Source organism: Microsporum canis, genomic scaffold, assembly GCF_000151145.1.
Source record: "Microsporum canis CBS 113480 supercont1.2 genomic scaffold, whole genome shotgun sequence".
Taxonomy (NCBI): domain Eukaryota; kingdom Fungi; phylum Ascomycota; class Eurotiomycetes; order Onygenales; family Arthrodermataceae; genus Microsporum; species Microsporum canis.
This window is the reverse complement of record NW_003299168.1, coordinates 525,778-550,338: the sequence shown is the minus strand read 5'-3', so window position 1 is coordinate 550,338 and position 24,561 is coordinate 525,778. Positions and strand designations below refer to the sequence as shown.

At 47.9% G+C, this 24,561-nt stretch overlaps 10 protein-coding genes across 10 annotated transcripts; 5 read left to right on the top strand and 5 right to left on the bottom strand.

The window, feature by feature from the left end:
* Positions 1–47: 47 nt before the first annotated feature.
* On the top strand, positions 48–3,050 carry MCYG_01634 (response regulator mcs4; the record flags this gene model as incomplete). Its single annotated transcript, XM_002848654.1, has 3 exons — positions 48–1,674; positions 1,845–2,479; positions 2,538–3,050. 3 exons carry the CDS (start codon positions 48–50, stop codon positions 3,048–3,050), a joined length of 2,775 nt encoding a protein of 924 aa, XP_002848700.1.
* Positions 3,051–4,285: 1,235 nt separating this feature from the next.
* MCYG_01633 (glutathione S-transferase) lies at positions 4,286–5,187 on the bottom strand (the record flags this gene model as incomplete). The annotated part of the gene is made up of 3 exons (XM_002848653.1): positions 4,286–4,638; positions 4,696–5,072; positions 5,144–5,187. The coding sequence occupies 3 exons, from the start codon at positions 5,185–5,187 to the stop codon at positions 4,286–4,288; spliced, it is 774 nt and encodes a 257-aa protein (XP_002848699.1).
* Positions 5,188–5,565: 378 nt separating this feature from the next.
* MCYG_01632 (arginyl-tRNA synthetase) lies at positions 5,566–7,585 on the bottom strand (the record flags this gene model as incomplete). Its single annotated transcript, XM_002848652.1, has 4 exons — positions 5,566–5,572; positions 5,626–6,934; positions 7,064–7,235; positions 7,298–7,585. 4 exons carry the CDS (start codon positions 7,583–7,585, stop codon positions 5,566–5,568), a joined length of 1,776 nt encoding a protein of 591 aa, XP_002848698.1.
* A 1,156-nt stretch (positions 7,586–8,741) lies between these two features.
* Positions 8,742–9,452, bottom strand: MCYG_01631 (conserved hypothetical protein; the record flags this gene model as incomplete). The annotated part of the gene is made up of 2 exons (XM_002848651.1): positions 8,742–9,187; positions 9,248–9,452. 2 exons carry the CDS (start codon positions 9,450–9,452, stop codon positions 8,742–8,744), a joined length of 651 nt encoding a protein of 216 aa, XP_002848697.1.
* Positions 9,453–10,184: 732 nt separating this feature from the next.
* MCYG_01630 (spermine/spermidine synthase family protein) lies at positions 10,185–12,060 on the top strand (the record flags this gene model as incomplete). Its single annotated transcript, XM_002848650.1, has 3 exons — positions 10,185–11,227; positions 11,453–11,591; positions 11,656–12,060. 3 exons carry the CDS (start codon positions 10,185–10,187, stop codon positions 12,058–12,060), a joined length of 1,587 nt encoding a protein of 528 aa, XP_002848696.1.
* Positions 12,061–12,200: 140 nt separating this feature from the next.
* Positions 12,201–13,026, bottom strand: MCYG_01629 (conserved hypothetical protein; the record flags this gene model as incomplete). The annotated part of the gene is made up of 2 exons (XM_002848649.1): positions 12,201–12,248; positions 12,298–13,026. The coding sequence occupies 2 exons, from the start codon at positions 13,024–13,026 to the stop codon at positions 12,201–12,203; spliced, it is 777 nt and encodes a 258-aa protein (XP_002848695.1).
* A 1,074-nt stretch (positions 13,027–14,100) lies between these two features.
* Positions 14,101–15,007, top strand: MCYG_01628 (ubiquitin C-terminal hydrolase L3; the record flags this gene model as incomplete). Its single annotated transcript, XM_002848648.1, has 2 exons — positions 14,101–14,164; positions 14,292–15,007. The coding sequence occupies 2 exons, from the start codon at positions 14,101–14,103 to the stop codon at positions 15,005–15,007; spliced, it is 780 nt and encodes a 259-aa protein (XP_002848694.1).
* Positions 15,008–16,368: 1,361 nt separating this feature from the next.
* Positions 16,369–17,253, top strand: MCYG_01627 (phosphotransferase family protein; the record flags this gene model as incomplete). Its single annotated transcript, XM_002848647.1, has 1 exon — positions 16,369–17,253. One exon carries the CDS (start codon positions 16,369–16,371, stop codon positions 17,251–17,253), a length of 885 nt encoding a protein of 294 aa, XP_002848693.1.
* A 2,091-nt stretch (positions 17,254–19,344) lies between these two features.
* MCYG_01626 (dipeptidyl-peptidase 5) lies at positions 19,345–21,896 on the top strand (the record flags this gene model as incomplete). Its single annotated transcript, XM_002848646.1, has 5 exons — positions 19,345–19,460; positions 19,519–19,570; positions 19,638–19,870; positions 19,932–21,387; positions 21,456–21,896. 5 exons carry the CDS (start codon positions 19,393–19,395, stop codon positions 21,825–21,827), a joined length of 2,181 nt encoding a protein of 726 aa, XP_002848692.1.
* A 562-nt stretch (positions 21,897–22,458) lies between these two features.
* MCYG_01625 (dynein light intermediate chain) lies at positions 22,459–24,433 on the bottom strand (the record flags this gene model as incomplete). Its single annotated transcript, XM_002848645.1, has 7 exons — positions 22,459–22,650; positions 22,709–23,352; positions 23,411–23,504; positions 23,576–23,625; positions 23,662–23,943; positions 24,008–24,169; positions 24,265–24,433. The coding sequence occupies 7 exons, from the start codon at positions 24,431–24,433 to the stop codon at positions 22,459–22,461; spliced, it is 1,593 nt and encodes a 530-aa protein (XP_002848691.1).
* Positions 24,434–24,561: the final 128 nt, after the last annotated feature.

Sequence of the window (24,561 nt, the reverse complement as noted above, 5' to 3'; positions counted from 1 at the left end):
GTCTCTCAGCTACCAGGCTGATGGTCGCAGGCTCTCCCGCTGAGACGATGCCGGTGGAAAAAGAGCGTAGGTTCTCCCGCTTGACGGCCCTTCTGCGCCGCCCGTCGTCGTCTTCCGCCAAGAACGCCGCTTCGGACTCCACCACCTCGACTTCAGTGACTTCGACGACGCCGACTCCCTCGCCCACCAGCATCACCCACGGCAGCATCTCCAGAGACGCTGTCACCGCCGGAGAGAGAGAAGAGCCTGGCGCTGAAGACGACGACGCCGTCCCCCGCTCGTCTTCCTGGCACTCGCTCGCCACCCAGCCGGCCGTCGCTGGCGAAGTAGCTTCTGCTTCTGCCTCTGCCACTGCTATTACGCCCACTCCTACAGCGACCAGAGCTACACGGCGCACTCGACCTGTCGAGACTACCGTTGCTCAAAAGTCGCCAGGCGAGGCAGATGGACACCTGGCGCTGAAGGGCCAGAGATTGGGCGTTGATTCGCGGCCCAATAGAGCTCTGTCGCTGTCCAATCCGTCGCGGACTCCACCACCAGCACAGCAGCAACAGATACTGCAACAACAACAACAACAACTGCAACAGCAACCAATTGCTACAGCTGTACGGTCTACGACGAGACAGGTGCCTTCTCCGTTGATCGAGTCTCCCGCTTCTCCCAACCCGCCTCTGGCTCGCGCAAGACTTGTCAGCGTTGACAGTGGGAAAGATACGGTCTCCGCCAGGCGGTTCGAGGACTACAGCTTTGCATCGCCAGGGATTCAGGATCCCTCACAGCTTCAGAATCGCGCTCAGCGACAGTTCAACCCTCGAGGAAGCATAAGCGGTTCTCCTCGACCGTTAAACACACTCGACGAGTCTCGTCAGGGCATCCCCTCACCCGCATCTCCGATTTCAGGCAGAAGCCCCCAGAATTCTTCTGATCAAAAGGGCCCTCGCCGACCTACACTCGCTGTCAGACGGCAGTCCCTCGTTCCTGCATCACAGCAGAGGCTGATAAACACCCTTCTTGAACCACCGTATACCAGTGGCGCTGAATACTTCCCCCGTTCAACACCTGCCATCCAGTTCGACATGATCAACCGAAAAGTATGGGTCAAGCGGCCTGGCTCCTCGCCAACGCTCGTCCTGGTCACAGAGGAAGACCTGGTCGACGACTTGCGGGATTCTATCCTGAAGAAATACGCCAACTCCCTCGGTCGAACCATCGACTCGCCCGATATCGTCATTAGACTCATCCAGCGAGAACCGTCGAGCAGACACGGCCATCAGGAACGTGTTCTGGGTCCAGAAGAACCGCTTACCCGAACACTCGATCATTTCTACCCTGGTGGTCAGACGATAGATGAAGCCCTCATCATCGAAGTCCCGGCACGACGCACCCCAAAGGCATCCCCTCTTACCCCTTACACTCACACAGACGATTCCCGCGTCGAACAGTCCGGATACTTCCCGCCAATGCATATGATCACACCAAACAGCGCTACCCTGAAAGACTCCATGACTGCGCCGCATCCGAACTCCATGCAGGTTATCCATACCGGCCAGGTACCTCCGATTCCGTCTCCGGGATGCAGAGGGCCATGGCAACAACCTCAGCATCGGGGTAGCTATCATCAATATGCCAGCTCCCAGACCGGCCCTGGCTCCATACCGTCGCCGTCTACCAACGGTACGTATTTCTTTCATTTTCAATTTTTTTTTTTTTTTTTTTTCGCTTTACTTGATAATATATCGAATGCATCGAAGGATTATCGTTAACTCGGGGTCGATTCACACATGTAGATTCAGTGAATCCTCCGGCAAACGGGGTAACTACTGCTTCCTCACCTCCCTCTGCAGCCACTCCGCCCGCTATCCCTTGTGAACAAGCTCCCAAATCCGCCTCACCCCCATCTCGTGTCTCCTCTCCTCGTCCCAAGGGACTTGAAAAGTTGAACAAAAACCGCAGCTCGAATTCCAACACGTTACCTACCTCACTGCTCGACGGCGCAATACCACCGATCAACGTCCTCATTGTCGAAGATAACACGATCAACCTGAAGCTCCTCGAAGCTTTCATGAAACGTCTCAAAGTCCGCTGGCAGACTGCCATGAATGGTCGTGAAGCCGTGAATAAGTGGCGAGAAGGCGGTTTTCATCTTGTCTTGATGGACATCCAATTACCTGTCATGAGTGGCCTAGAGGCAACCCGAGAGATCAGACGATTAGAACGAGTCAACAATATCGGGGTGTTCCAGCGATCGGTGTCTGGCCCATCTTATTCTGCGTCCATGGTTGGCTCGCCACCCACCTCACCCTCGCTCTCCGAGACACCAAAGTCAGAGCCGCATTCAGAAGAAGTTAAGCCCGAGGACTTGCTGAACAAGGAAAACCAGTTTAAGAGTCCCGTTATCATTGTTGCTCTGACCGCAAGCAGCTTGCAGAGTGACAGACATGAAGCGTTGGCTGCAGGTTGCAACGACTTCTTGACCAAGGTATGCTCTTTCTGCTAGAGACATATACAAATATCTCGTTAAACTAACAACTACACAGCCCGTAAACATCGTCTGGCTCGAACAAAAAGTTACAGAATGGGGCTGCATGCAAGCTCTAATCGACTTTGAAGGCTGGAGAAAGTGGCGCGGCTTCCACGACGCATCCCACGATTCGGCTGCCTACAAAAGGGGGAAAGAAAACGCCAACCCTAGCTTCGCAGCTGCAGATACTCCTTTTCGAAAAACTAACGCCCTCAAGACGGTGCTGGGTAAATCGAGCAGCGCGAATCTACAGTCCAAACCCCGAGCAGCCGCTGCTGCCATCTACGGCGACGCCACGCACGCCGGTGCCGATGATTCCTCATCAACAGTCAGCTCTACAACAACGATTGTTCCAAAGACGGAGGCAGGCCCTTCTACGTCCGGCGTCGGCACCGGATCACCTACATCTGTGACAACGAGGAGATCCCCCGTAGTTACCAAGACGGCATCAAATGGTAGTGCAAATGGCAACACAAATCCTCAGGCCTGGAAGAGCACTCAACGAAACGGCGTTGCAGTGCCGCCTTGACTGTTTTCTTTTATCCTCTGTTCACTTCCATCTTCATGTCGATATTCCCGCGTCTTGCTTTTATATCTGTACCTTCATTCCTCTTCACATACCGCATGATATACCTACTGTTTTTCTATTTCTTATGTCTCTGATTCCGCTTACGCATGGGGAAACATTTTCTCGTCCCTCCCGTTCAAAACTTCTCTGTTTATGACTTTGCCTTTAGTCGTCCCGTATATTCTCTTTTCTCCATATCCATATACCAGTCTAGCTTGATACCATTCGCTTCTTTCCATGTCTTTTCTATCTTCATATCCTTGACTGATTGGTTGATATGTGCGTGCCTTGGGTTGGGAAGCGTTGTCGTTTACGTTTACGTTTGTAATGGAGGCGCTTTCACTTTACTATTTCTAATTGTTCCCTCTTCTTACACTCTTGTTCCATTCTACCTTGTATTGTTTATCGCCTGGGATGGACGTATGTGTATGGCCTTTTTTGGTTTCAGCTTCGAGGATACAGCATGGCTTTGAGCCGATTATTATACAACGACAGTAAATAGCATCCACAGACCGTGTAAAAAACGCAAACAGAGATAAGAAAAAAAATGGAAAAAAATAATAATTCTTTACTCCATATCTTCGCCCACCGAACGTACATATATGCATATACAGTGCCCCCGGGCTAAATATCATTATTAATATACGTATTCGCTTATACTTGTACTAATTTAATAGTATAATATACATGATATACTCAGTAACTGATATGCCGCAGATTACGTTGACTACGCCGTGACTAAGCAGCTGACTAAACTCTGACTAATGAACTCTAACCAGACACCATGCTGAGCGGGTGAGTATACTACATAGTATGTACAGCGTGATGGAAGAGTGAGCAGAACCGTGGTAGGGAGTGTAAAGGCTCAAGAGGCTGATGCAGGGCGACTTGAAAGACAGAACTGTTGATTGCTTTTCTAGAACTAACAGAAGGACTACTTATAAAAACAGGAACACATGACCGTCACTCTATGTATATATCTATCCTGGGCTTTCTTACAAAGACTATCAATCAGTTCTTTATTAATATAAGACCCCGCGCCGGATATAGTGTAGTGGCGCAAATGGTGTTGCCATATCATATAGAATTGGCTCGTCAAGATGGGTGGTAGATCTAGAGGTCGAAGGTGCTCTGCTTCCTTTGCTTTCTTAGCTTTGCATTTAATATCCTTCAGACCGGTCCATGGCAGTCTCAGCTTATCTAGGGATGACCTCACAGCTACCCTCTAGCTCGACTATGAGGTCCACGGCCTTCTTGTAAGCCTCTCGCTCCCTTAGATTCCCCAGGTACTTATTCAGAGCAGGGTACGTCTCTTCGGTCATCGCTTTGCTCACAGAAGCGAGTTCCATCATGAAGCTCATCATGATGTCCGCCCCGCTGATCTCATCTCCGCATATGTATCGGCCACCTCCCGGAGACGTTTTTAGCTGATCCTCTAGGAAGTCGAGGTTCAGTTTTATACTGCGCCTTAGATATGACTCCTCGACTTTTTCTGCAAGGCCCCTAGTGATCGGTTTAAGGAAGAATGGCACAGGTGCGTTTCGAATCCCTGCCGCAGTTATGTTAGTCTTAGATACTAAACCCTGACCATCGGACGCAGGCTTACTGTCGACCACAAGCTGCACTAAGAATAGAGGCATCAGGCTCCCCTCCGCATAGTGAATGAAGTACTTGTTCCGTAGCCACGAGTCAGTCTCGCCACCAACGGACCCTTCGCAGCCATCCCTATATCGTTTGGGGATGAGAGCTGGCCCGAAATGTTCCGTTAGATACTCAACAATCAAACCAGACTCCGCCAGAACAAGCGGTTTCTCAAGCTTAGGCGCCTCGATTGATATCATAGGCGACTTTCCCAGGGGGTGAATCTCCTTTAACTTGGGGTCAGCTAGTAGGTCTTTGTTGCGCTTAAACCGCTTCAGCTCATAAGGCAGTTTGAGCTCTTCTAGTAGCCATAGGATGCGCTGCGCCCGGGATTGCTCCAGCCTGGATGCAAGATGTTAGCAATGTTTTAACGAATTAAGTCAATGAGTAGTTAACTAATTTAACAGGCCTACCAGTAGAGGGTGATTTTCACATCCTTTGTATTGTCGTCGGCCATGTTGAACAGTGTTAAGGGTAGACAGGTTAGCAATGGGTATTTTGCCTAGAACATCGAGGACTTAGGTGACTGATAGCTAGCTGGCTTGTTATTAAGTTGGTTATTTAAGTGGGCCGAGGTTCTCAGCTCGGCCGTATAGCTTGACCGGCGGATGATCAACCTTCCGAAACACACAAAACTATGTAACTGCGCTAAGAGTGATCCAAGGTCCCTCGAGTGTGTAGCCGCCTAACAACCTAGCTATTCGTTGGTCGTAAGTAAAATAACGTCACCAAGATTTATAATCCAATCCACAGTTACATGCGCCACTTTGATGAGGAAGTTTGATTCCACATTGAAAACTCCGCACCCTGAGAGTGATATCAACGCAGGGCACCGTTACATTCTATAGTCTGGTTAGATAAAAGTAAAACGCTCAGGGAAGGGCTGCAGTAATACCTTTCAACAGGGGTAAATCCTAGAAGTCGCATCCCATTCTCTAAAACCTGGCGAGCTCCTTCATATAGGGCCAGCCGTGCAACAGTGACTTCGTGGCTTTCGGCACCGATAACTTTGATTACATCGTATCCGGAGGAAACTTGATGTGCAAGGCGGAAGAGGTATGTGAGAATGGTTGTAGGCTCTAACGTTTTCAAGGCGTTGTTTGTGACTTCAGGATATTGAGTCATAAGTCGAAGTATACTGATAGCATGTGTCTCCTTCAATAAAGAGAAGTCTGCGGCAGTGATGTCCTTAAGATCAATATTGACCTTACGCACGATAGAGCAGAGTCTTGCGTGGGCGTATTGGAGATACGGACCGGTATCACCTTCAAAGGATGTCATCTTGGCAATGTCAAATGGATAGTTATGGATTCTTTTCCCAGCCATATCCTGAACCATAACCGCCGTGATTCCCAAGACATCTGCAACCCAGGTGGGATTTTCGACCTGGTCGTATTTAGAAGGGTTCTTTCGCATAACATCGTGCATCGCGCTGCCGCATTCATCAAGTATATCGCCCAATAGTTTCACAGTCCCTAGTCGGGATGACATCCCTTGGACCTTTCCAAAGTTAATGTGTTCGAGTTTGGAAGACACTTCTGGATGTCCCATGAGTTCAATTGTTTTGAAAAGACGTTGGAAGTATAGATCCTGCTCGGTGGATACGACGTAGATCATTTTGTCAAATTTATACTTCTCCACCCTCTCTAAGACAGCGGCAATGTCGCGTAGTAAATATGTCGTCGTCCCGGTTCGCGTTCTCACAACCGCAACACCTAAGTTAGGGGCGCCGTGCTTTTTGAAATCGATTATCCAAGAGCCGTTATCCTCTGTATAAATTCCCTGCTGCTTAAGAAGAGACTCCGCTTTCTGAACTGTTTGTGGCTTTACGGTGGATTCGCCAGAATACACGTCGAATTTAATGTTCAGGCGGGCATATGTCGAGATATAGCGCTCGATGCTGACTTCTCGGAACCGTTTCCATAATGAAATTGCGTCCGGGTCGCCGTCTTCCATTTTTTGAAAGAAGGCATTTCTCTCAGCGAATAGCCCCTTACTTTCAATTTCAGAAGTATCCTCGCCATTGTCTCGAGCCTTCTCGCTAGCCTCTTTTTCCGGCGCAAACAAAGCGTTGATCTTTGCGTATACGTCGAGGAGATGTTTTAAGGGCTCCTTTGCGAAGAGTTCCTCCGACCCAAACCTCTCCCAGCCAACTGCGAGGAGGCCAAATTGTTTACCCCAGTCCCCCAAGTAGTTCAATTTAACTACATCCCAGCCCATGCTCTCATACAAGTTAGAAATATAAGCGCCGATAATTGTGCTCCGCAGATGACCAGCATGGAATTCCTTGGCGATGTTTGGTGATGAGAATTCGACTATAACCTTTTTCTTACCAGCGCCTTCGTCTTTCGAGTCCTTTAGGCCGAGAAGGCGATTCGATCCATATGAAGCTCGACGATCAAATATAAAGGGTAGGATCAAGCTAGGCAAAGTGTCTGGAGAGAAAGAAATTGGTATGAATATCCCATTGGCGACAGGCTGTCTGAGAAGCGGCATGGGTGGGAACTAGTCGGAAACCATATCAGCTAAAATGTTTATAGATACTATAGATGCATGGAAAATAGTACCTTAGACACCAGATCCTGTGCCAATTGTTTTAGATCGACTCCTTTCAACTTCAGACGGGCAGTTACAAGCATAAGGTCAGCATTCGTCGCTGCGCTCGCCCATTGCACCGCATCGTATGCAACTCCCTCATCACATCCTGTGAGCTTTTGAATGGCATCAACCACATAGGAACGGTAAATATCAGTTGGATTGGCAAGAACATTAGTGCGCGGGAACTGCGGTACTGGAACCGCGGCCCCCAGCGACTGGAGAAGGGACTCAAGGCCCTGAAGAGATAGGGTGCCCATGATAATCGCCTCAGGTAACTGTGACCTGTAGCCTGATCTCTGCCGCTTGTGGGAGTTGGTGGTGTTGTTTTTGTTGCCACACAATGTATTTGCAGTTCCCGATAGCTAACCTCTGACTCAACGATCATCACTACAGCTTCCTAGTCACGTGCTCCACATTCATATCGCTCCTCATAACTAGACAGCGTTCAGTATACTATGTATCAACTATCTCAACAGCCACACCGTAACCAAGTAATCAGGGTTATTATAAACGATAGATAGGTTTCAAATTACATATAAATTTGTTAGATTGGGAAAATACATGTATGTTGGGCTTAATGGCTCATAAATTAGGCACCGAAGGAGCAGGAGTAGACTCTTGTCATGCCAGCATCTGCCTTGCCCTTGGCTACATCATATATGCCTAACGATATGAGGGCACTGCACAGCCTATATAAGCGGTACACAGGATGACAAACGTCATAATCATTTGGCTGAACGGCATATACTGTACTCTTTGGTAGACACCTTTTTACCTGATTTGGCAGATGAAGGAGCTTTTGCCTTTCTCTAGCGCCTTTTGAGCCTCTAAGCCTCCTTTTTGCCTACCTTACGCTGCTGTAATTATTCAGAAGGTATTTTGTAGACGTTGGAAGTGGTAAGCGGTGGGAGTTTGAAAATTTTTGATGGGTGTTCGCTGAGTGGTGAATTACGTTAACCACCAGCTATACGACCAGCGAGCTATCGATATTTACATCTGTCACCTAGTATAAACCCCCTGGTTCACCCTCCCCCGGTAGACCAACAGGATCAGTGACCAAACCAACCCCCTTACGAACGGGATGCCTGGTAATAATGTAACTAGTATGTGGCATGGTATAATTGGTCTCGGGCTTTGCACGCCAAAGACCGGCGTTGTGAATGGCCGTGGGTAATGCTGGTAGGTAGTCATGCCGTTCATCTTGGATACCTGGCACCGGTTCGCACGACGCAGACATGCCTGATGTCATGATGCAGTGATACATGACATGCATGAGCATGAACCCCTCTCGTAGCCTGGATAAGAATCCTCCCACCCACTTGCAGGCGGTGTGAATGTATGATGGAAAACGGGAAGCAGTCCAACCCTTCCAGAGCCAATTCTCCTCCCTTGTCAAAAAGATAACCAACCCGGTCAAAAATCCTGAATCCCCGTCTCTCCCTTCAACGACTCCTTGCTTTCTCCTTCCTCGATAATCCACTCTGGCTCCTCGTCGTCAAAGTACTTCTCTTGCTCCTCAGTTAAATCATCATACTCCTCACACTCATCTACGACCGAATACTCAAATTCGTCATCTGCCCCCTTGACAAATCTCATTTCCATCTCGTACCGCCATCGCTCTGCGCCTTCCTGCTTGGAGGATGGTATCTCGTCTCTGTCTTCTGCTAGGATTTCGCCGTTCGGTCCACGGGTATATGTGAGCAGCGAGCTTGGGTCCGGATGAGCCAGGGCTTCCATCTTGGCTTCTGCGCGCTCTAGGTCTGCTTCTAGGGTGCCAGAGTGGCCTTTCTGACGGCCCTCGGCTTCACGCTCGCTGGACGTTTGGAAACGTCGGATTAGTCGGTCGTAGAGAAGGGGGTCTGGTGTCTGTTAGTTTAGCCGTGTGGATGTAAATGTAGGTGTGCATGACGAGTGATTACCCGCTAGTTCCAGGGCCGGAGAGAAATATTCAGGGTGCAGCTCTAGATATCGTTTTCGTCTGTTTTTAATCTGTATAGACGCTGGAGGGTTCTTTGGTGTTGGGTTGTATCTCTGCTTCTCGCCCTGAGATGAGAACCCTGGCCTGTTTGGCCTCTCTCGAGCCCGAGAAAGGTCTATGCCCGTGTTTATGGGGAAGAATGGCATTGTCATTTATCTTTACTGAGTTCCATTTGACTGAAGGGGTATTGATATATTTTTAATAGCAGTTTTTTATCTTTGATATTGGCTGCGGTTGGAAAAAATGCCAAGCACTGTGATGTCAGATTTGAGCCTCCAAACTATCGAGGCTCAAGAAGTCTTTCAACAAGCAAATAGACGTGAATATATCTGTTTACTCCAGTTACTGAATCGTTGCTTGTATTCCATGCCATCTGTATAGTTGATTTCTTCCTTAGTTGATTGAGACTACCAGAGATCCTCGAGTCAGATTCTCATCTGCTCTGTCTATTCCTACCTATCTCCGTCATTTACCATCGTCTATCTACATCTATACCTTCTTTCGTGTCTTCCTTTACATTTAATGTCATGACTTGCCACTTTAGGCGCGTCTGGGGTAGCGCGGCTGTCTTCGGGCTTTCTCCACGTGAGCGGCTACAGGTGGGGGGCGCGTGTCAGAGCCTAAACAAGCCAACATCAAACGCTTTATATACCAAAAACTCGTTGGTGTTTGTGAACAGATTTCAACTTCCAACACCGAGGAATTGGAAGGTCTGTTGTTCCTCTTGTTTGTTCGCATTTATGGCCACGGTGTAGTTAACTTGTGTTCTTGTTCTTGTGCTTTGGTACATTGACTTGCCCAGTCACGTCCCTTTGGGCCTGGTACACTTCGATAAGGCCAGCTTGACAAGATCTTTGAAACACAGCAAGCTGTTAGCCATGGCGAAACCAAAGCCGACGCCGTCGAAGCAGGCAGCTGGCAAGAGTCAGCCTGGTGCATCGACTCCAGCAACCAACGTAGCTGTCCGCAGGCCGGCAGCTGTAGAGGGGAAGAAGTCTTCGCTGCCAGAGTTGTTTCTAGCTGCTACTATGGGAGCGGCTGCGATAGGCCTTGCTGGGGCTTATTCTTATGTATCTCAGCTGACGCTTGCTCCTGTATACGGCTCCGCGCCCGCTGGCAAATACCACACTGCAACTACACTGATCGCAGCGGCGGCGGGCTCACTCTGTCACTCTTGGGTTCAAAAATACACCCGTCCGATGGTCTCGCTACCAATCCTTTCATTCTACATTCCTACCATTCAGTTCTTTATGTTCAAGCTCAGTTCTACCCTTGGACCTGTTCTGGGACCCATCTTTACGGAAGCACTCACCTTTGCTCCCCTGGTTGCGATGTCGATCGTTATTCCAGGACTCCTGATACAGAAGTTGAACCTGAGTCCCAGATTGAAGCAAGGCATGGAGCAAGGAAATATCCTGGCCGCATATGCTCTCTTTAACGCCTCCAAGGCCAAATTTGAGCAGGTTATGCCCTACTATCTGGGAACAAGCCTTGCGATGACAAGCATGGGGCTTCAATTCATCATTGCCACCCTTCAAGCCATTTTCCTACCGTCAAAATGGATTATTCTTGCGATACCTTCCCTATTGTTTACAGCCACTTTCAACCACCATGCTCCATTACCGTACAACACAGACCTACTCAATGCTTCTCTCAAAGCAGAAAATTTTACTTTGCTTCACCGCCAGGAGTCTTTAACCGGATATTTATCCGTTCTGGAAAATACGGATGCCAAATTCCGAGTGATGAGATGCGGCCACAGTCTTTTGGGTGGAGAGTGGCTGCCACATTTTATGACCAAAGACGCCAAAGTATCTGACCCCGTTTTCACCGTCTTTACAGCTCTTGAGGCCGTCAGATTGGTCAAGAAAGACTCTCATAAGCCGGAGAAGGCTGATTCAAAGAAAAGTGCTCTAGTTATGTGAGTTGGCCCATGTTCTTGGTTTTAAAGGTATATGGCTAACAAGGTGAATCATAGTGGGCTGGGCATTGGCACAACTCCTTCAGCTCTTGCTGCACATGGAATCAACACTACCGTTGTCGAGATTGATCCAAATGTGCATCAGATAGCCTTGGATTATTTTGAATTCCCTCGGAAAGTGAACACGGTGATTGAAAATGCTCTGGTTTTTGTTGACCGCGCTAGACATGAGACCCCTGTTCAGAAGTATGACTACATCATCCATGATGTTTTCACCGGGGGTGTGGAGCCATTGGACCTGTTCACCCAGGATTTCATGCAAGGACTTGACACCATGCTGGACGACGAGGGTGTTATTGCTATCGTAAGTTTAACTGTGGTATTAGCCTATGTGTTGTGACAGGCTCTTAACTAACTCTGCATGTCAGAACTATGCTGGTGACATTGCCCTGCCACTCGCTGGCCTGGTTGTCCGAGCTATCACTTCCACATTCTCGTCGTGTAGGATATTCCGTGATAATAAACCATTACCAGGCTCATCGTCTAGAAGAGACCTCACGAACATGACTATCTTCTGCAAGAAAACACCGGGTACCATAAAATTCAGGATCCCCGAACCCAAGGACTATCTAGGAACCTATTCGAGAAAGGACAGCTTGATACCGCGCCTTGAATTTAGTCCGGATGCCTTCTCGAAGGATGCCCAGGGCAATGACGATGCTTTGGGTCCAAGTGCGCCAAAGGAACTCGCCTATTGGCAGTTCCAGGGAGCAATCGGCCACTGGCATGTTATGCGCAGTGTACTTCCAGATAGTGTCTGGGAGAAATGGTGATTCCAAAGCAGTGCATTCATCTATGTTTTTCTATTATATACTCTAGCTTCAGAGCGTGAAAATTGTAACCCCGTGCGCAAAACAAATGTATACTAGATGACATAACAAAAGAAATCTAACGTTTTTGCTCTTCCTTTAATTCAAATGAATCCCAGCCCCTTCTGCAATAATGTTCTTCTTGATCTTTTCTATGTCATCGTCGGTGAATCCAATTTCTTTCTTCAAATATCCTTCCACAGATCCGTATTCTTCATCCAGCCATTCCAAAGTTCCAATGATCGCAGCAGCCTTTGCACTCGTCATCCTCAACGCTGCATCCCGATCCCCAGCAACAGAAGGATGTTGAAGTAACTTCTGTATAAAGTCCTCTCGAAGCCCTTTCAGCCCAGCCTCAGTAAGCTCGTACTCTTTCCCAATAACCTCATTATCCACAACACCAGCAAGACGCAGCACCAGAGCAGCAAACACTCCCGTCCTATCCTTCCCAGCCGTGCAGTGAAACAGTAACGGTTCCGTAGGCTGGTCTCGAATATGTTCAAAAACGACCTTGTAGGCGAACTTTGCTCCGCTCCCAAGTATATCCTTATATGCACGGATGAAGCCTGCTGAGCCATCGTCGGCAGCGTAGTCTTTATATCTTAACGCCAGGTTCGCAGGGCTTGCATCCTGGTCTTTAAAAACAGGAACATGGCAGCAAGTGGTACCCGGTATGTCTACAAGCGGATACCTGGCTATCTCGACCTCGGAGCGGAAGTCGTAGATGTACGACACCCCTAGATCATCGACGAGAGATTGTGCTCCTGTGGGTGTTATGCTTGATAGGTGCGCCGACCGATAGATGAAGTTGCGCCGTACTGATGTGGTGGGGGAGACGGCGTAGCCACCGACATCCCTGAGATTGTAAACGCCCTCAACAGCGTAGAAAGGAGGAGACGGTAGAGCAGGTTGGGAAGGGATTTCTGACATGACTTTTCTTTTGTTTCTGGAGCAAAGCTGTGTCCCTGGTGGCAGGTTCTTCTATCATCATTAGGTTGCGTATAACGGTTTCCACAGTTGAGAAGTTGTTCCTGAAACTACCGAGGCTCATCCTTATTTGCCGGTGATATACGGGCGCCACTTCATAGGCTAGAGTTCATTTTTGATATAGAACTTCACAATTGTTTTGTATAATGCATAATCTTGATGTCCGTCGGAGACAAGGTAATATGTCTTGAAAGCTCCGGAAATTTGGCGTGTAACTGCTTGCTCGTTACTACATACATTCTCTAGATCAGTCTCCTTGTTATAAAGAGCAAATCCAGCGAGAAATAGGGAGGAAGGCTAACACTTTGCCGTGGGAGAGAGAGCTTTGTAGAAAAGTTGATCAGTGGCGGCGTAGTTATTGGCTGACTAGGTAGTTATCTGACAGCTTTGTTCTCCGACTTGCTCCAGCCTTTGTTTTCAATATAATATTTGATTATTCGTTATTTTGAAGATAAGTTTCGAAATAGTTACAAGGGCAAAATTAACAATAATACTAGGGTTAGAAACTACCAGATGGTTCTTTAATAACATGGGCGCTGATGAATATATACGGCTTCAGGTTGGAGTTGAACCGTCCATCTTACCGGGCATCCGAGAAACGCATTAAGTTGGCCCGGTGCACTTCACATGATTAATTCAAACCGTAATATCTTGCTTTCTAAGTTGCTTGCAAATGTATATATTACTCGATCATATTTATTAAAAATATTTATTTATTCGTCCTCCCTGAACTCGATTCGCCCTTAATCATGGCTTGTAAGTAATTATCATACACATATGGTATAAATTTCATATGACTAAACATGATCTTCATTAAAGTGGGTGTAACAATGGTATATATCATGTACAGCCCATACCAGGCAGCAGAAGAAACGCGTCATAACTTGATGGCTTCAAATAAACCATCAACCGCATCTTCTTTCAGCTGTTTTCTGGTAGCAATAGTACTTTAAAGAGTTAAGCAGACTAAATAATACGTGACTTTTACTTATCCTGTCTCCCAGTCAGATATCAACCATGGCAGACGCAAACACAGCGGAGATACAGTACATCGATGGAGTCAAGACTCTGGTTCCTCTAGGTATTATCTCCGTTGTCTCCTAAACTACCCAGTCTCCAGGATAATATACATTCAACGGATGAGCGTCTTTTTTTTATAAAATATATATTTTAGCTCCCGATATGAGACCTCTGCTAACCATAATGAGCAAGGTTAGAGAACAACCCAGAGGTGATGTCCCACCTTATCCATGAGCTGGGCGTGTCTCCCAAGCTGGGGTTCTACGATATCTACAGCATTGATGACCCGGACCTACTGGCTTTTATCCCGCGTCCTGTCTACGGCCTCATCTTCATCTGTCCTCATGATGTCTATGTCCGTACTCGCGAAAGTATGGGCACTGACAACATGCCTGAATACACTGGCTCAGGACCAGACGAACCCGTGATGTGGTTTAGACAGACCATCAAGAATACCTGTGGGCTAATGGCTCTAATCCACTGCATCAGCAACGGGGAGGCAAGGGAATATATCCCCGCAGGATCTGAACTAGACAAGTTGTTTAAGACAGCCGTGGATCTGGCTCCTACTGAACGCGCCCAGTTGCTATATGATTCCACACTGCTAGAAAGAGCACATCGCTCGGCCGCGAGAAGGGGAGACAGTGCTGTTCCGGCCCCTGACGACAAGTGTGGTTTCCATTACATCTGCTTCGTGAGGGGTTCGGACGGCCATCTGTGGGATTTGGAAGGTGGGGTGAAGGGCCCGATCGATCGAGGGCTTCTGGACGAGGGCCAGGACGGGCTGAGCGAGAAAGCTCTCGAGCTTGGGGTTCGAGCGTTTCTCAAGCATCAAAACGATGCAGGGAAGGGGGTTGATGCATCCGGCTTCAGCATTGTGGCTCTGGCACCAAGCATGGATTGAGAGGGAGCCGTATTATTATTATTATTATTATTATTTTCTTTCCTTCCTGTCCACTCTTATTTTACCAGGTATCTCTGCGCCCTTTCATGGTCGGCTAGGCCGGCTAGGTGGTTTGTTGGGCCGCTAGCTATATGAGAGATACATATAGCAGGGAGAGACATGTCAACGGTGCCTGTCTACCAGGTTTATCCCAACTTGCAATGCATACCCACAAAGCCTATGTAGTCATTTTCATGAAGTATAACTTATCCGATCCATGTGACATGACGGGTTTGGCAACGCAGGGAAGAATTATTCTGCGCAACAATTTTCATTTTTACAGCCGTATGTCTCTCTTCTGCCCTTCACTTCACGCCCTCCACCACCTAAAACGAGAGGCATGGAAAGTGATAAAATACCTGCCACTACAGGAAATACTATGTAACGGATGCTAATAGTTATCAGTCCCTGGGCACAAGAGACAAAACCTAATGTCTAATGAGGATTTAGTTGGACATAATGTGATCCAACAATTTCCAAGGCTATCTTGTTATAGTTATACGTGAAGTGCTATTTGCCCTAAGGCCTGACGGGTATTGATAACTAAGGCCATCGCTGTGGATACTCTCCTGGTAGAGCTGTGTTGTCGGATCTCAGGCTACAATGTCTCAAGGGGTATATCAACACCATATTCTTATCGATCGGAAAAGCTGCTTCAGAATGGCGTCCTTCTGCTGGCTTTGATCGTGTTTTGCGATTGGCAGGCATGGCGTGAGATAGCTAGGGACTCTCGGGTGATTCAAGCCGGTTTCCATGACTGCCCATCTGGGCCTAAATAAGAGTGTGGGATAACGTACTCATATACATTCATATGTATATTTACATTGGCATATGGATACTTCTGACAGAGTACTTTTGCTGCGGCTATGCTCACCTACATAAGTATGGTGTACTGCCGTGATGATTGGTTTCAGCTGGGTATATAACTACGTACTTGGTAAGTGTACTGCGGCTCAGCAAAATATCCCTGCGAAGATGGAGTATACTACTAATGGGGCGATCAGTCCTGAGTCAACATCCCTTTGCGCTTAAGAGTTGTAAGTTGGGGTCCATGGAATTATAATTGAAGCAAGTTTTACGAAGTTCCGCTGCATTAAGAGCCAATATCGGGCTTATACACTTTCCAATTAATAGCTTTTGCTAGTTGATTGTTCTTTATTAATATAGGTGTGTTAGACTTGGGGATATAGCTATATATTCTGTACTCTGTAGTTAAGAGTTTATAGTTAACTGTCATCGAAAGACAGCTGTCGTGTTACATTTTAAAGTCAAAAGCCAGCCTTTCCTCTAACCCAGGTTCGGAATAATTTGTTTACTCTACAATGTCTACTCTTACCTTGCCGTATTATAAAGATGGTAGCCTCTTGCCCAGCGCTCTCCCGACTCAACGGGAGATCGAGACGGCAACCAAGTTGCTACCGACAATTCGCAGCCCTGGCTATGACGGCCGCATCGTTGTTATTAGAGACCAGTATGTTGTTAAGTACGGCACTTACGTACTGGAAAACGAAGGCCATGCGTTGCTATTTATCGAACAGCATCTCTCTATTCCAGCGCCACGTTTGTACGCGATGTACCGGGAGGGAGAGAAGCTATATATCATTATGCAATTCATACCTGGGGTAGATTTACAATCACTCTGGCCGTCGCTTTCAAATTTTGATAAGAAGTCCATCTTGGGGGAGCTTCGGTGCATATTTGATGAAATCAGGTCGCTTCCGCCTAAAGGCTTCTTTGGGGGTGTGATGGGAGGCCCAGTGCCACATCGATATTTCTACTCGAGAGAAAAGAATCCTGCTATCACAGGACCTTTTGAAAGGGAAGAAGATTTCCACCTTGCAATAGCTGAGCGCTCCCGGCAGATTTGGGCAGGGAACAATAGACACGGGTGGATTTCGGACTTCTTCGCCCGCAATCTTCCCATTGCACTCAAGGGCCATGGAAGCGTTTTTACTCATTCTGATTTATGCCCACAAAACATTATCATTCAAATTATTGATTCTGAATCATCTACAAAAAGGTACAGAGTTGGCGCCATTATTGACTGGGAAACAGCTGGCTGGTATCCCACGTACTGGGAATTTGCGGCTACCTTTGCTTTACTACAATGGCTTGATGACTGGCCGGAGAGCTTGGAAAAGATACTTGACCCTTGGCCGTTGGAAGGCGCTATGCTACGATTTGTGCATCAGGATCTGGAGTTTTAGATGCCCCCGTTTAGCCTATCATTCCCACCCTTGAAGGAGATAAAACCAAGCTAGAACTTTTGGATACAGAGTGGTAGTCTTTTCCAGAAAGCCCCTAGAATAAATTAACTCGCCACGGCCTCAAACCTTTTGTTATATACTCTGCGCCGTGGCTGGACGTTCCTGAGAGTGTCTTCTTAGCCTTTCTCCCTAGTATAATCTTTTCTCCTTGGTATCTCTTCTTGGTACCAACATTTCTGTATATATGAGCAGGGGCCCGAAAACTTCCGCCGAGATATGTCACGTGAAAAGGCATATCTCGACCTCCACAAAAGAACTTCTTCCCATGCTAACATTTCTCAAGCTGTTCCAGGTCGCCATGAAAAATGATTCGAGTGTCCACCGTGGCTGATTGCAAGGGCTGTTGGGACAGGCTGCAATCTCGCATAGCCAGCAGCGAGGCATTCTAACAACTGACCCACAGCGCAAGACGAGTCACGCTGTCACTCGAACGGCCGGGTCTAGCGAGGGTTCTTCATCCTTCCTCGCATTTGTCTTTTTAGGCAGTGCTCCGGGACACCAGAGACAGTTGACAGGGGAATGAGAGGGAACGAGAAGAGACAGGCGAGAGGCGGTGATATGGGGAGAGACACATTCGTGCAGGGAGATAGAATGGGCCTCTGACGGGTTACCACCATCCAGATCCGCCCTAGTCGCGATATTGCTAACTCTCTCCAAGACCAATTAGCAGCCAGCATATTCGCAAGGATGTTCTTCAGTCCTTAGTGCTGCTGATCCCTCCCAACTCTATGGAAGAAACAAAGTCGCTTGGCATAAAATTTTTTTCTTGTCTTCTGGAAACGCATGAGAGGAAGCCCTGCAATCAGAAATCAGGCGTGGGGAGATCTCCACAACGCCCCAAAAACTTGGCGTTGTAACCCTTCTCATGTCCCAAGGAAGAAAGCCTGCACGATAACGAGGAGAGGGAGGTCGAAAGCTCCCCTGCTTAGCCAACACGGAATGTCCTGCGCTACCCCAGTCGGTTATTACATATGGCCTCATATCGCCTTTGTTTGACGTGCCGTTCCACTTCAGCGGTTGTCTGGGCAATTTTACCAAGGTGCGGGATGCACACAGGAATGAATGGGTTCCTGGTTCGTACGGTTGCCACTCGCAGCTGGGTGGCTTTCCTCCAGGCACCCGCAAGAGTTCGCGCTGGATAAATCTCTATCTCGTATCACTAACCAGTCGAAGCTCCATTTCCCGCATCTGCCCGCATAAGTGTTATATTCAAAAACGACTGTTGACATGACCTCAGTCGGACCTGAGAGCCAAGGCCAAACTCGAAGATTCAATTTGCTAAGAATAAACCAAGCGTTATATATTTTCCGCTGAGCTCTTTCGTATCGGCTAATTGCATATCCTTTTCCCATATCGTATCAGTATTCATGCGCCTTTCTATCCCTGGTTTTTCTCTGATAATCTCCGGGGTGAGGGATCCGAGCAGTCATACTTTTAGCCGAAGCTTGCCTTGATTGCAAAGTGGGAGCTAACCTCAACAACGCCTTCTCCACGAGCTAGTTTCCTCCGCCTGCTCCATTTTGTTCCATTGCTCCATTGCTCCATCGAGCCAGTGGTTGACAGGCGCAATTCCAAAAAGCGAGATTATGAACAAAATTGAGACTCTAATCCTTATTATACGTGGTTAGCCTGAGTGCTTGCCAGGAAATATACTAAAAGGATGATAAGAGAGGGGTAAACCCGCCCCGGCTTTTTCTGCTTCTCCAGATTGGCAGCGCAAGGGTGCATCCCAGCCTGGGGAACGAATGACCAGGTAGAAATCCCACGGGGATGCTGACAAAAACTGGGGCAACCTTGGGGTTCCGCTGAAAAAGCAAATAAAAGAGGAAAAGGGCAACAGAAGCTCATAGAACATGCAGCTGGAGAGAGGTCGGAGTACGAGAGAGGAATGTTTATTTGATTGACCGTCCTTACCGGGGCCTGGTCGCGAAAAGTAATAAATGGGAAGGACACGGCCGATGCTTCTTCCCTTTCTTCTCTCTTTTTTCTCCCAGTGACAACTTCCAGAATCTCTTCTGACCTTCTGGCTCTTGTATCACGCGCATCAAGAGAGAAGCTATTAACTTAGCTCCCTTCACAATGGCACCAGCCAAATGGTTGATTGCCTCCCTGGCATTTGCCTCAACAGGGCTTGCATTCACCCCAGAGTAAGTAGATCGACCCATTGGATATTTACCATAAGCCAGGTATTAATGAGCTTCATAGGGACTTCATCTCCGCCCCACGAAGAGGAGAGGCCATTCCAGACCCCAAGGGTGTAAGTAGTGATTATCATATAGCTAGGCTGCAATGTTGAGAGCTGACATATTTTCTCCCAATTATAGCAATTCGCCGTCTTCCCAGTCTCCAAGTACAACTTCGACACCAAGGACCGTCCTTCTGGATGGAACCTCTTGAACCTCAAGACTGGTGACATCAGCGTCCTCACCACCGATGCTGATGTTTCTGAAATCACCTGGCTCGGTGAGGGCACCAACCTTCTCTATGTTAACGGAACCGACTCCGTAAAGGGTGGTGTTGGCATTTGGATCTCTGATGCCAAGAACTTTGGCAATGCGTGAGTAAACCCATGAATATAACCCAAAGAAACTAGGGCTATTTACTTACAACTGCATTAGCTACAAGGCTGGTTCCATCCCTGGAGCCTTCCAAGGTTTTAAGCTCGCCAAGTCTGGCGACAAGATCAACTTCGTTGGTTACGGTCAATCCACCACAAAGGGTGACCTCTACAACGAGGCCGCTATTGAGAAGCCAGTTAGCTCTGCTCGCATCTATGACAGCCTCTTCGTTCGTCACTGGGATGCCTATGTTGGCACTCAGTTCAACGCTGTCTTCTCTGGTGCCCTCACCAAGAACGGCAACAAATACAGCTTCGACGGAAAATTGAAGAACCTCGTTCAGCCCGTCAAGTACGCTGAATCTCCTTACCCACCCTTCGGAGGTTCTGGTGACTACGACCTCTCCCCAGATGGCAAGACCGTCGCTTTCATGAGCAAGGCCCCAGAACTTCCAAAGGCCAACCTCACCACCAGTTACATCTTCACCGTTCCACATGATGGCTCCAAGGTTGCTGAGCCTATCAACAAGCGCAACGGACCTCGTACTCCCCATGGCATCGAGGGCGCTTCTTCTAGCCCGGTATTCTCTCCTGACAGCAAGAGAATTGCCTACCTTCAGATGGCCACCAAGAACTACGAGTCTGACCGCCGAGTCATCCACATTGCTGAGGTTGGCTCTAACAAGCCCGCCCAGCGAATTGCCAGCAACTGGGACCGATCTCCTGAGTCTATCAAGTGGTCCTCCGATGGACGAACTCTCTACGTCACTGCCGAGGAGCACGCCACTGGCAAGCTCTTCACCCTCCCATCTGATGCCCGCGATAACCACATGCCTTCTGCTGTCAAGCACGATGGTTCCGTCAGCGCTTTCTCCTTTGTCGGCAGCTCTAAGTCCGTCCTGATCACCGGTAATTCCTTGTGGTCCAACGCCCTCTACCAAATTGCCACTCCAGGCCGTCCTAACAGGAAGCTCTTCTACGCCAACGAGCATGATCCTCAGCTCAAGGGCCTTGGTCCAAATGACATCGAGCCCCTCTGGGTTGATGGCGCCCGTACCAAGATCCACTCCTGGATCGTCAAGCCAACTGGTTTCGATAAGAACAAGGTCTACCCACTTGCTTTCCTCATCCACGGTGGTCCTCAGGGCTCTTGGGGTGACAACTGGAGCACCCGCTGGAACCCAAGAGTTTGGGCTGACCAGGGATACGTTGTTATTGCTCCCAACCCAACTGGCAGCACTGGTTTCGGCCAGAAGCTGACTGATGACATCACCAACGACTGGGGTGGTGCTCCATACAAGGATCTCTTCAAGATCTGGGAACACGTCCGTGACAACCTCAAGTACGTCGACACTGACAACGGTATTGCTGCTGGTGCTTCTTTCGGTGGTTTCATGATCAACTGGATCCAGGGACAAGAACTTGGAAGGAAGTTCAAGGCTCTCGTCTCCCATGACGGTACCTTCGTTGGATCCTCCAAGATTGGGACTGACGAGCTCTTCTTCATTGAGCACGACGTAAGTATTCAATTCAAGAACAATCACCCCCTTTACGCAACTTATCATGCTAACCAATGCCATTTTAGTTCAACGGTACCTTCTTTGAGGCTCGTCAGAACTACGACCGATGGGACTGCTCCAAGCCAGAGTACGTTGCCAAGTGGTCCACTCCCCAGCTCGTTGTTCACAGCGACTACGACTTCCGTCTCTCTGTTGCTGAGGGTGTTGGTCTTTTCAACGTCCTTCAGGAGAAGGGTGTTCCCAGCCGTCTCTTGAACTTCCCAGACGAGTCCCACTGGGTTACCAAGCCAGAGAACTCCCTTGTCTGGCACCAGCAGGTTCTCGGATGGATCAACAAGTTCTCCGGAATCAACAAGAGCAATCCCAAGGCCATCAAGCTTTCGGATTGCAAGGTTGAGGTCATCGACCACGAGGCTGGCTCTTATTTCGACTACTAGATTTTATGCTTAACACGACCATTTGATGTAATATCTTTATTAGCAATGCAAATATTGTAATACTCTTCACATTTTATCTCATCAACCATCGGTAGTTATTTTTTTTTAAATGTAGCTGCACAAGGTGATGGAAATGGCAATCTAACTACAGCTCCACGGCTTTGATGCACATGGCTACTGGATTTTTGAAGACGCTGCGCAAATTATTGCCAAGAGGTAAAAGGTTGTATGGATGAAGTAGATAGGATAGCCTATCCTCCCGTGATGAGAAATCAACGTACATTTGATTCCTCTAGTTGAATCTATGTACTTGGAAATGGGTATCGTACAAAGCAGATGATAGGGAATGAGTAAATGACAACACAATAAAAGAAAACAATTAGCGAGTTAGTTTTGCATGAAGTGTAGATTAACCAATGTATCGAAAGGGCTGGGGAAAGAAGAGACAACAACGAACGGGGGGTTATATTATTGGTAGCGGTAGCGCTCAGCCGAACAATATCAAAGCTAGGACTCACTGTGTGAGCTCCCTGTTTAACATATTATCCGAAAATTTTAGTGCTGCCAATCACATTGAGATTTGATGTGTGAAATTTGGTTTATTGGGGTATTGATTCGGAAAATTTTGAGGCTAGGAGGCGGCGTTTGATCTTGGGCTACTAGACTTCTTCACTAGTCCTGCAAAGAAAGTAGCTAGCCCTTCATTACCATGCTTTCCGTCACTAGATAGTCCGATAGGTGGTATTCCAGGAGATGTTGGCCCGCCGGGTGGTGTTGGTGATACAGAGCCGCTTCTCATGGATGCACGAGTAGCTTCCCTCTCCTGTGGGTGACTGTTAGTAATTTTGGGCTTGCTCTAAAGGATAAAGGGAGTATCTTACTCTTAGTCTCCTCAACATATCATCGGCATCAACTTGAATGCCTCCCATATTAAACTGGACGGGCCCAATGTGTTCATTTACTCGGTTCATGTCGTCTATGCCCATCATCATTTCTGAGTCTTTGATGATACCTCCTCCCTTGCGCATCTGTCTTTCTTGTTTCTCATCCTCTGCCTTAAGTTGTTCAAGCACCTCGACCTGCTCCGTTAAGAACTCCTGAGTATCAATTGTTGTCACTTCGATCGGGCTGCCTTCAGACTGCCAGGCGCGGGAAATGGATGCACCGCCTTTGGGATCCTTAATGATGTTTTCATAAATAGCCACGGCACTGGTGCCAGATTCTGGTTCCTCTCGCTCCCTGACCTCTTCATTATCTCCGGGGCTAGGTCGTTTAAAAGCTTCCGGAGGTTCTTGTATTTCAATAGACCAGCTCGTGCCAACACCTTCAATATTAAATCCTTCTCTGATAATCCTTATCTTGCCCCATGAATCCCAATTTGAAGGTACTAATATCTTGTCCCTGTCGATAACATTGTGTTTAAGAGACTGCCGTTTAAGAAGTGAGTGGATACCCAATGAGGACTGTATTAGACCTTGCAGAGAATTGGCCAAGAATCGCGTCGTGTATATTAATGACGATCCATCTGAATGAAAACAAAGACATTAATATGGGTGACATCATAAGGAGGAGAGAAAACATACGCTTAAGAAGTATGGTTCGCATGAACTGTAGTATGAAGTCGAACTCTTCTTCTCTCCATCCATGATCTTTCTCCAGCTGCTCGATCTTCTCCGCCTATGTTTTTTGTAGAGAATATGTCAGTGCTGTAGACCATGTATATGATAAGATTAGAGGGGCAAACATACTCCTTGACAAACAACACATGTAGGAACACCTAGCCCTTCATCCCACTCACCTGGACCCAAAGGTATAGATGATACTGGGCCAGAACCGGCAACATGTGAAGGGTCTAACCCTCTCCTGCGATCTTTCCAGTCGGTCATAACCTCTTCCATAACTACTTTTGTCTCGTCATCCAGTGATATTAAAACAGAGCGCAGTAGCCGGACCCAGTCTCGCAACTGTCTAACCCATGTCCACGGGTTCTCCCAATCTAGAAGAAACACTATCAACATCTCAGGAACAGTTTTCGGGTTGATCAATGGTCGGAGAAGGGGAGCATAGGAAGCCGATGGTTCTGAAAGCAGGTAGATCGATATTCTGGCAAGGATGTCTACAGGTTGAAATGCATATAATTAGTTTATATACGAAGCACGGAAGTAAACTCCTTTCCCTACCTTCCTGCTCAGCATCAAGGACATTCTGATATGTGTATCCAAGCGCAAACTGGTTCGCAATGGGGGGTGCTTTTTGTTTCCGCCGCTCCGAAGGTAGTCCAGGCTCAGTATGATCGGTAGATAGTGTCGCAAGAAACTCCCGTTGGCTCTCTGGGGTGCCTCCTATAATTTAATACCATTAGAATATTCCCGTAAATGACATAGTGTGTGTGTATATATAGACATATCAAACCGACGGGACAGCCTCCAGCACATACCAAGGACTAATAATGTCTTTTCTGGCAACCTTTTCCCGCTGGCTCCAGCATGAAGCATGGACGACCAGAGCTCCTTTTTTCCATCTTTGCTGGCTGGTCGACCGTCTGATCCTCCCTTTGGAACTGAGATCTGGCTCAAGGTCGAAGCCCGCTGTCCTGGTTCAGGCATGCTGGCGCGACCATGCCCTGGTATACGGGTGTCCAAGTAGGAGACGCGAACGGGGCTTCAAGGTCGGTCTGCGGAGTCAAACAACAGAGCTGGAAATGCCTTAACTACACCTTCAGAGGTTAGAACGA